This window comes from Ruditapes philippinarum, unplaced genomic scaffold (genome assembly GCF_026571515.1).
Source record: "Ruditapes philippinarum isolate M1 unplaced genomic scaffold, ASM2657151v2 ctg18478_1_1_1_1, whole genome shotgun sequence".
Taxonomy (NCBI): Eukaryota; Metazoa; Mollusca; class Bivalvia; order Venerida; family Veneridae; genus Ruditapes; species Ruditapes philippinarum.
The window spans coordinates 1-11,073 of NW_026861797.1; the positions used below are offsets into that span (position 1 = coordinate 1).

At 31.4% G+C, this 11,073-nt stretch overlaps 1 protein-coding gene across 5 annotated transcripts; it reads right to left on the reverse strand.

The window, feature by feature from the left end:
* Nucleotides 1-2,160: 2,160 nt before the first annotated feature.
* On the reverse strand, nt 2,161-10,700 carry LOC132716827 (uncharacterized). 5 transcript variants are annotated; one of them, XM_060700169.1, is made up of 7 exons: nt 10,470-10,700; nt 7,461-7,521; nt 5,121-5,224; nt 4,710-4,738; nt 4,097-4,273; nt 3,213-3,600; nt 2,161-2,493 (listed from the first exon to the last, which is right to left on the reverse strand). In XM_060700169.1, exons 2-7 carry the CDS (start codon nt 7,512-7,514, stop codon nt 2,403-2,405), a joined length of 843 nt encoding a protein of 280 aa, XP_060556152.1. In that variant the 5' UTR covers nt 7,515-7,521; nt 10,470-10,700; the 3' UTR covers nt 2,161-2,402. The 5 variants fall into 5 exon arrangements, with proteins under 5 accessions (XP_060556152.1, XP_060556150.1, XP_060556155.1 ...); XM_060700167.1 differs by having other exon boundaries at nt 7,461-7,526; XM_060700172.1 differs by lacking the exon at nt 10,470-10,700 and adding an exon at nt 8,382-8,799.
* Between the last annotated feature and the right edge of the window lie 373 nt (nt 10,701-11,073).

Consider the following 11,073-nt stretch of genomic DNA (forward strand, 5'->3'; position numbering starts at 1 on the left):
TTCATGATTTTGAAGTATCACTAAAATGTTGTATGAAACTATATGATTTTTGAAGTATTACTAAAATGTTATATGAAACTATATATTTTTTGAAGTATCACTAAAATGTTATATGAAACTATATAATTTTTGAAGTATCACTAAAATGTTATATGAAACTATATGATTTTTGAAGTATCACTGAAATGTTATATGAAACTATATGATTTTGAACTATCTGAGAAAAACAACTTGTTTCATTGATTTGACTCATGATAACCGCACCTTATCACAGGCATACACTTTTTGACTAGCCTATAGAAAAGATTATAGTGGCTTAAAACCCATACACAAATGTTACGAGTATGTAATTTCTATTGAAACTAAGAAGAAGAAATATACAGTTTGATCGAAATCTACCAGAAAACACTGTATGCTTATTTGCTTGACAAAGAAATTAACTAGATTAAAATTTGGATGACAAAGTGTATCATAATTTATTGTTGCAAGTGTAATAAAGGAAAAGAAAACCTTTAAAATGCCAGCTATTCTTAAAAAATGTCATGAAGTGTGACTGTTATGATCTGATTTTCGAATCCATTTTTGTTTATTTCGTTTTTGTTTGTTATACGAAAGCATATCTCAAGTTTATCACAAAAAAATTAATTTAATTTCTTAATAACTTCACAAACAATTATTAATTTTTACATATTCAAAATTTGAGCAAAAATGGACCTTATACACATCGTAAATATATAAAATATAAATGTATGTAAGAATTATCATAAGGAGGAGACGTCACTTAATTAAAACAAAGCATAAATCATTTTCTTGGAACACTTCCATAATTTACTTATACTTACTAAAGACCGATAAGGCCATTTCAACTTCATGAATTCACAATTTTTACTTCCAGAATTCCCGCACGAATGCACGATTTCAGCTTCATGAATTCACGATTTCAACTTCACGAATTCACGATTTAAACTTCATGAAGATGAAATCGAGAATTTATGAAGTTGAAATCGTGAATTCATGAATTTGAAATGATGAATTCATGAAGTTGAATTCGAGAATTCGTGAAGTTGAAATCGTGAATTCAAGAAGTTGAAATCTTGAATTCATGAAGTTGAAATCTGAATTCATGAAGTCGAAATCGTGAAAAGTGAAGCTTGAAAGTTGAAATGTCCCCACCGGTCTTTCGTATATACTTGACTGGTTTCAATAACAAATGTTTGTGTAGGTGAATGCCACCAATCTTATTAAAATCAGCTTTAAATAATGCTCCACATTTAAGAAATAAGTAGATCTGAACCAGGTCTCGACACTAACTTTTTCAGCAGGTGGTATGCCGGACCACTGGATCAAAAATTCAGGTGGTCCTTTCTGAACACAGGTGGTCCATCTTTTTTTTTACTCATTTGTTTTTAAGGAATTGGTGACAGACAGATAATAATATTTATTTTTAGATTTATAACAACTGAAGAAAACATGTATTCTTTCTATTTCAATCTAATCAGACAGTAAATCATTGTAATCCTATTAGTATTTATTATCTCATTGAAAAATACATGACAGTACTCATACTTTGGTTAAGTGACTTCTTCCGCAACTCAAGTTAGGGAATAATGAAAGCATTTGTGAATGACATATTTCCTTACTGTTATTCAAATACTCATTGCTGTTTCCTGGTACATCTTATAAGAATAATAATTGCTTTTTATAGATTAACATTTTTTATTAAACTATTAAGTTATTATATTAATATTCTTGTCTTTGAAACAATGAAATATTAATGATAAACAGAAAAATTCCTACATTATAATTGAGCTTCTCTTCCTCACATATTTATTATACATGCTTGTTTGTTGAAATTTATTTATTTTTGACAAAGTATTTATAACCTTTTAAAGTACTTTAAATAAGAAAAAAATGGATCTCTGATCGTTTAAAAAAGTAGCCAAAGTTTACTAGACATTTAATTTTTCCTTTGCCTTTGTTTGCACCATTGTTCATGTGTTTATCCGATATCTCATAGTGATACAATGTTATAAATTCAATGCAGTACTAGAGACATTTTAATGAATTTTATACTTTAATTATTAAATAATTTATGCTTTTTTAACTACACTGTTAGCGAGTTAATAAAAAGTTATGGATGTCTTAATATCTTTTTGAACTAATGAGACGAATGAACATAAACCTGTACATCGGAGAAATGGTTTTAAACAACAATTATAGAACACGTTTTTCGACCAAATAACCATTCTCCCAGATGAGCCCTGCACCATTTGGAAAATTCAAGTGGTCTAACGGACCAGTTGCCTGTAAAATTAGGTGGTCCTTGCCAAAATCAGGTGGTCTCGGACCAATGGAGGCCTGTGAACTTAAGTCACACTGTAAATGCAACATTAAGTATTACTTCAAAAATTACGGTTTCGATATAAGAAAAATATAATACCTGACTGTTTGGATACCATGAAGTTTGGCTTTCTTATCGCAACATTGCTGCAACTGATAAAGAAGTAATTGAAAAATATCACAAAAACAAGTTAAGAAACTTACATTTGTAAAATTTGAAGAAAAAACAAAACAAAAAGAAATCTGAATCTTCTGAATTTAGAACTTAAGCTGGCAAGCATTATGCTAATTACGTTTTAAAGAGACATGATGCTCATTTCTTCAATGTCATGTTGAGTTGAATTTGTCATATATTTTAAAAGACGAAATTGTTATATATTTTACTAAAGACTGGAAAATTATAACAATATTAATCAATAATGAAAAATGATCATAAATATATTTATGATACAATTTAAAAACTATATGTATTATTTAAAAAAGACTGCCCAACACGTAATAAGTATCGAGAATTAAGAACTGAGCGTTACCGTATATTTTGAAATTTTAGAAATTTTCATTGGTCACGTGGATTATTGATTTTTTTTTCATATTGAAATATAAAATTGAAAAAAAGTATGGTAAATGTCAAGTTTATTTTCTTTTATTTAGCCTGTTTACTAATCATTTACTCTTGGATGGGCATAATGTCACTTTAAATTTATTTATTCTCAACTTTTTCATTTAATAAGTATAACCTATTTACTAACTATTATTTCTTGGATGGGCATAATGTGCGCTTTACATTGATTAACATTCATTTATATATTTTAATAACTGCAAGTTGTTACTTTGATAATGTACATGAAATGGGAAAATATATCAATTATTACCTTTTTATAATTCCTTTATTTCCTTCTCCAGTGTTGCTTTTGTTGTTAACAATCTCAGATATCTTTTCATTGTTTCTCAAACCTTTTTCTTTGACCTTTTTATCATCGTTTAATTTTTGTTTCTCTTTAGTCTTTGTAGCGTCGTTTTTCTCCTCGGTTTGAATTCTGTAAAATGCATTATCACCCTCAGGCGGTGCTGACTTAGACTTTAAACCATTTGTATGTTTATGTAGACCTTGACCGTTTGGATCTGCTGTTAGTGGGTCGCCTTCATCATCATTTATTACAATCTTCCTTCTATTAGTGTCATCATGTTTTTGATTGGCAGTTTTATCTTTATCATTAGGTTCAGATTTAGTCTTTGATTTTATTTTACTCGTTGCTGTATCTATAACAATAAAGTCTAATAAATATTTATGATGTTGTATTGTTGTAAACATGTTGCAACCAAATATGACAGTATATGGTTTATCAAAAGGCACAGTATGGCTCAGAAACGAATTAATTTTCTTTAGAAATGTGAAATCTGTAACATTCATATCCAGTAATGCTTTTTAAAGTGAAAGATTTTGTAAAAAAAGATAAAAACCTTAAAATTACATTGTTTCCAGACACTTATGGGAATTTCTCGAATAAAGTTTTAACCGAAAATGTCTCATTTTTTCCAACACACATGAATCTTTACAAAAAATCAGAATGAATCATTCCGGAAAAAAAGAATTCCCCTCACAATACTAATTGGATTAGCGATTATTTGGTGCATGTTCCGTTCATTTTTTTTTATGAAGTACTTGTATACAGTCATATAACTTTATACCCTAAAAACAATTAAAAATTAAGAAATGTAATTTCTGTATGTGTACCACATCATATATTAGAATTACCAGAGACTGTTGGTCCACGTTGAAAAAGCTTTAAATTTCCGGTCTCTTCTTGAAAATTACGTTCCACCAAGTCAAACCTGTCAACAAGTACCTTCAGATCATTACTTAAACGACTTTCATCTGTTGTTTTGAGCCTTTCCTCAAGCGCCTTTATGCGTGTCTGGAGTTTTTCTATGTCTGTGTTTACAAGGATTTCTTAATTTATCATTATGTCATATGTACAATGTACACTATTTGTGAAATATCTCACAGTAATGATCAATAATTGCTGCTCTAATTTCATTTTGTTTTATTTTTACTTTAATCAAAATATCTTAGTCAAAGTATGCAATTATTATATAAAAAACGTTTCATAATAATATAAATTTTAATTCTAAACTTGACATGTCTTGTATTCTTGGTGACGAAATTACCAATTTTTATCATTTAACGTAATTACTGTTTTGTCATAATATAAGCCTTTTTACGACGCGGTCCTTTGCTTTGAAAAAATCTACCGGATGTAGTATTTTATCATGCTACTTCATCCGAAAAGTACCTTGTAAAGTTTCATTAACTTTTTGTAAAACTTTCAAATGCTAGTAGCAGAAAACTTGTTTTCAAAGTTACCTACCTTTATCAATTGGTTCTGTATTGCAATTGCTGAAATTTTATTAATAAGACTTTGATAAAATTAACAATAATAAGATTAACTATCAAAATATTAACTAGCATAAGATTAACTAACATAAGAATAACTATTTCTTGCAGACAAAAAGTACCCTTTCACAATGATCAAAATGACAAAATAGCGGTCCGTGCGGCTGATTGGACGAAAAGATGCCACGGCGTTAAACTACAGTTACGTGTCCCGTAACCCAGATTTCAGGGACTATGAAAATGTAATGTTATTATATTATGTTCAAGATTTCAGGGACTATGAAAATGCAATGTCATTAAAATATGTCCCAGATTTCAGGGACTATGAAAATGCAATGTTATAATATTATGTCCCAAAGTTTTAGGACTAAGGAAATGTTATTACCAGGTACATTCTGTGTTGCCATCATCTATAACCCGGTTGAGTCGTTTCAACAGGAATTTACTAGTCAGCCGTATTTCGTCTATACCTGACCGAATTTCTGTCACCTTGAATAATGCAATTATCTTGTATATAATATCAAAAATGGCGTTACATAATAAGAAGATATTGCATATATTTTAAGCAATAATTTGGATTTGAGGTCTCATGATATGTGAAACCAATATTACTTTGAATTATTATCTATATTAAAGATAACATAAATACAAAAACGTAAATCCTTTAACCCTTTACCTCATATATACGCGAAACAACGCACTTTCGACCCCCCCCCATTTTTTTAGGCCTGAAATAGTGAAAAAATGTCCTATTTGGGCCCCAAACACATGTTTTCGTTTGAGAAATGTTGCTAAAAAAAAAGAGCACTTTTTCGCCGCCCCCATGCAAAAGATACATCAGGGGGTTGCCAGAAGGGGGATGTGCCCCCTTCTGTTTGGGCGTTTGAAGGGGGGGCGGAGTCCCCCTCATCGCCAAGAAAATTTTGGACTTGTGAGAGGCTTAAAATGACCCCAGGTCGATCATAAGGTAACGTGTAACCAACGCTGAAAAGCCTTTGACTCTATCCTCAATCCCTTGAGAAGTTGCAGCACTTTGAAATAAATTTTGATGGAAAAAAATCGAGGCAAAATAGTGATTTTTGGCAATTTTGAGATGTCCCCTCGTTGCCATGGTAACAGGAAATTTAGGACTGAGCATGTCGTTACAAAGGCAATGGTTCAGTCAACATTTGTGCAAAGATTGATTAGTATTGCAGCATTTTTCATAGTTTCATAGCAGTTTGACTTTGTAAGAGGAGGCTTTTCAGTGAAAATGGCCATTTTTCACAATATGCTCATGGGGGAAAGGGTTAACTAAAAAAATTATAAATGTTACAAAACATTTTTTCACCAAAATTAGGTAAAAGACCACATGTTAACATGGAAAAACTAGATTTTGGGTGATTCCAACGTTTTTCATCATTTTTTGTTAACCCTTTACCTCATATATACGCGAAACAACGCACTTTCGACCCCCCCCCTTTTTTTAGGCCTGAAATAGTAAAAAAATGTCCTATTTGGGCCCCAAACACATGTTTTTGGTTGAGAAATGTTGCTAAAAAAAGGGAGCACTTTTTCTGCGCAGCCCCCATGCAAAAGATACATCAGCGGGTTGCCAGAAGGGGGATGTGACCCTTCTGTTTGGGGGGTTTGAAGGGGGCGAGTCCCCCTCATCGCCAAGAAAATTTTGGACTTGTGAGAGGCTTAAAATGACCCCAGGTCGATCATAATGTAACGTGTAACCAACGCTGAAAAGCCTTTGACTCTATCTCAATCCCTTGAGAAGTTGCAGCACTTTGAAATAAATTTTGATGGAAAAAATCGAGGCAAAATAGTGATTTTTGGCAATTTTGAGATGTCCCCTCGTTGCCATGGTAACAGGAAATTTAAGACTGAGCAAGTCGTTACAAAGGCAATGGTCCAGTCAACATTTGTGCCAAGTTTGTTTGGTATTGTAGCATTTTTCATAGTTTCATAGCAGTTTGAACTTGTAAGAGGAGGCTTTTCAGTGAAAATGGCCATTTTTCACAATATGCTCATGGGGGAAAGGGTTAAGACGCCCAAAGTGGCAAAAATTGAAATTGTTGTAGGCTAGATTTGATTGAGCCTGTTTATGAAAAGAAGTGGTAGTTATAAGCTACCTCTCACGCCCATGCCCTCTAGCACCGGCTGAAGCAGAATTCAACAGTTTAATACGAAATTTTGAATTAGAAACATATAGATTATCACGGAAGAACCGTCAATATAGCACGTCCGTGCAATTCCATGGAAAGCGTTGTATGGTCCCCAAGTAAAAACAAAATGCATGTGAACTAAACGAGAAACAATGGACATAACTAAATATAACAGAATTTTGAACGGGGACCAGAGGCTATAAGGCGTGCAACAAAGCCTTGTACGTTATTTTGACATTTTAAACACCAATGAATGAATTATTCTTATATCAAAATATGTGTTGTTCTTTGATTTAACTTGATTCGCCTGCCATGTAATATATATAGGTGTCTTCAATCACTTATAAAAAGAGAAAATTAAAATTGTTGTATCGTTCAATCTGGGCGGAAGGTAACTATAGGGAATCTAAGCATCCTTGCAAAACCAAAAAAAAAAACACAATTTATTTATATTTGTTACATTTAGTTGAAAGTCCTTGAAAAATAAAACAAATCAGATTTACTCTAGTGTTGCAAAGAATAAACTGTGTAATTATGAGTACAATGTATTAAATGAACTTAAGGATGCTTACCTTGTCGTCCATTATTTTGGTTATTTTACCCAGAGACAAGCACGCTGTCAGCATTCAATAACTTAACTGCAATGAAATATAACATAGAATTTTGCGCTTCCACGTTAAAACATAAATTATATTTTGTTTAACAAAAGTTTTTTTTTCATTTAAGAAACAAGTTAACCTTAACATTTATTTTTATCTATACTTCGTATTCTGGGTAATTAAATACTGAAACACAACATTTAAACAGTCAATCTGAAATATGAAGACCCCCGCCCCCTCCGCCACGGCTCGGGTGGTTCAGTTCAAGTCAGCCTTTATGTGATTAGATTTGTCTTTCCTAAGATTCTATTAATGGTGCAACATGTCCTTCACTTATTAAACAAGCTTGCCAGTAAACCATTATAGGAAAAAATATTTAAAAGTATTGAATTCATAGATCTAAACATAACATTTAAAAGTATAGTTAAAAGTACTGAATTCATAGAAAAGTCTAAATTTGTTGATTTACCTACATAATATGTCTAAACTAGGGACTCATATATATATGTACAAAAAACAAACAACAACAAAAAACAACAAAAAAACAAAAACAACAAACAAAACAAACAAAAACAACAACTAAAAAACAACAATAAAACAAACAAACAAAAAAAGTATCATTGAAATTAAACAGGAAGAAGAATATTTTTTCAAAATAGTAAATTTATATAAAAGTTCTTAAAAGTAATATTTCCAACGCGTTTACACCATCACTTTCCTTTTTAATGAATATTTAATAATATATCCATACCTTTAACCAATCGCAGCACGATCACCTAAAATGTGCAGGATCATTTACGAAACACACATAGATTATTCGTTAATTGATAATTTCAACAGTAAAATATTGCAGTTAAAAAATCTAACGATTCACAATACTAAACTACCTGTTACCTCAAATTATTTCAATCCTTTTTTTAATGTCCGTCAATACAATATGTATGTTGATGTCGGAAATTAAGAATATTTCCTTAAAATGAATGTTTCTAGTATGTCTTGATTATTTTCGTCCCTTTACATCACTGAATGTCCGTGAAACATAATATCTTTTAATTATTAGTTTCGGTTTCATGTATAACCACAAGCTTTCACATAGCCGGTTAGTCATGAACTTATACTCGAACACTGTCATAAAACCTGTAAAATCAATGCATTTCTAGCTAAGTGTTATGACTATGTATCGATATCAATTTCCATGTAAAATACTCGAGAGTCAAACACAAGTAATATATCTACACACTCTAAATATGTGGCAAAAGTGATAGAGATTCGTAACGAGAAATACTCTTAATACAAGGCATTCCGTCATTCGGACGTAAACTGCCTTATTAACCGGGACAATTGCGATGTTACGTACGAAAGTATACGGAAAAGTCCGAAGTTTGATGATTGAATCAAAGTTTTAAGAAATACATAATGTATAATAATCAAAGTGCTGCAGCACTGAATGCGACGGACATGCAACCGGATTTTTAGAAAAAAAAAACACAAAAGATTTAACAGAGAAAATTTGTTCCATACAAGTTCGAGATTTGTAGAGCAATATATTTTATGTGTCGAATCTGATATAAATCAGATTTTTTACTTATACAGAATGAAATTTATGCATAAAAACACTGGTCAAACTTGTAAATCAGTGTCCTTATCGATTTCTTCCAAGGAATGATATGTAAATAGAAAAAAACGGTCAACGAAATATTTCTAAAATAAAACCATGCAAATTAACTTCAAGCATAATACATTATACATGTGAGAATGTTATTTAAAATTGATCGTGTTATCATAGTGGGCATATAGACAATAAAACATACATAGATGTAGAGACCAGATCACATCGTTTTTATTTTAATTTAAATGTCAGTTAAGCTGTCCTTTTCAATTTCACACTAAATTCCATTTTCAACTTGTTTGCTTCTTACAATTGTAAGTATTGCATGTAAGCAAAGTAAGTATCCGCTGGTTTATTACATGTATAATGTGTACCCCCTAATCGCCTGCAGGTGAAGCAGAATCTATTTTTAGAATAGCGAATGTTAACTCGTATCGTGACCTAGAAAAATATGTAAACAAACCACAAGAATCGGAAGTAGAACTGATATTATAACTTCCTTCAATAAAGATTACCATGAAAGACTACATGGTAGTAAAGTGTTGAAAAAAACTCTCTTGCTACATGCATTTTCAAAAATAGATATTTATACTAACCATTATACTGTATCTAATTTATTAATAACTGCTGAATATTCAGCTAAAACCGCGGTATGAGTCACAAAAATAGTTCTTCTTTTATTAATGCGCGAGTTATTCTAGAGACACGAAAAACTTTTGATTTGTTAATAATAATGTTTTGTATAATGTAGAAATATAAATTTCATACTAATAATTTCTTGGAACTCAGAGCTTACACCTTTATTATAGTATGATTTGCTGTCCTACTTTTTCGACAGCTGTAAATCGTTTCGGCAGTAATTTGCATATTGCGCAATAATACTACGGAACTACAACGTTTTTATCAATCAAATACGTTCATATTTTTACTTGGATAACTTAATTTGAAACTGAAAAGGCTAAATATGGAAGATTTTAAGATATCCCGACAAAGTATGTGAGTTTCAAAGGATCAAATTCATGTACTATTTCTGGGCTGTTATTCGGTTGAGGACACTTTGCGCGAGTGTAGCAGACGAAATCCCATGTGTAGATGACTTAGCTCTGAACGCGCCTGAGGGCGCGTCCGTCGCAAAAATGGCATGTGACACACGAGATAATTTACCACCTTAACGTTTTTATCCGGACTACATATACATTAAATAAACATTTGTTTTCTCTGACCTAGATTTTGTAATAAACTTTCGTTGATGACTTATCATTTGTGTTTTCTTATCATGCTTATAAAATTTTATATCAAGTTGTAACATCATTATGTTTTATTTAAGGAAAAAAATATATTGATAAATTGATAAAAATTGTTGTTTAATTTACCTTTGTTCCTTTGGTAGGTAGAGGATATCCCATATGGAAATTAAATATCATAATACCATATTCTTGAACGTTTTAAACATTCAAACAATACTTAAACACTGTTTTATAATGTCCATATCTTTATCTACAATTTGGTTTTCCAAACTCCACATGACTAATCACGATTTATTAATAGAATCCACTTTACATCGAACAAACAAACAAAAGGATTATTTATAGACGGGAGTCGATTACCCTCAAAGTCAGTCAATATAAATCGATCTATTCACAAAATTACTAGTAAACGTATATGTTTTTCATCAATCCAAAACTTAACTGGTTATAGTTGTTCTAAATACAAGTATATCAATATAGTGAGTAGCGGAGGACCCCATCTCCACTACAATAGTGTATTCCAAATGGTAAAATATGCGCTCTGAACCGAAGAAGCATGTTTTCTGCTACTGTGACAAAACCATCTACACCATTTCCATCCTCTGGGTACATTTTAATTTCGAAGGAAATAGTTAATTTGGAAACTTAATTTGTATCGAACCACGGACACAGGTTAGATGACCAGTGGTTAACCATTTACCTGCCGGAAACCGAATCTGATTAGCCTATG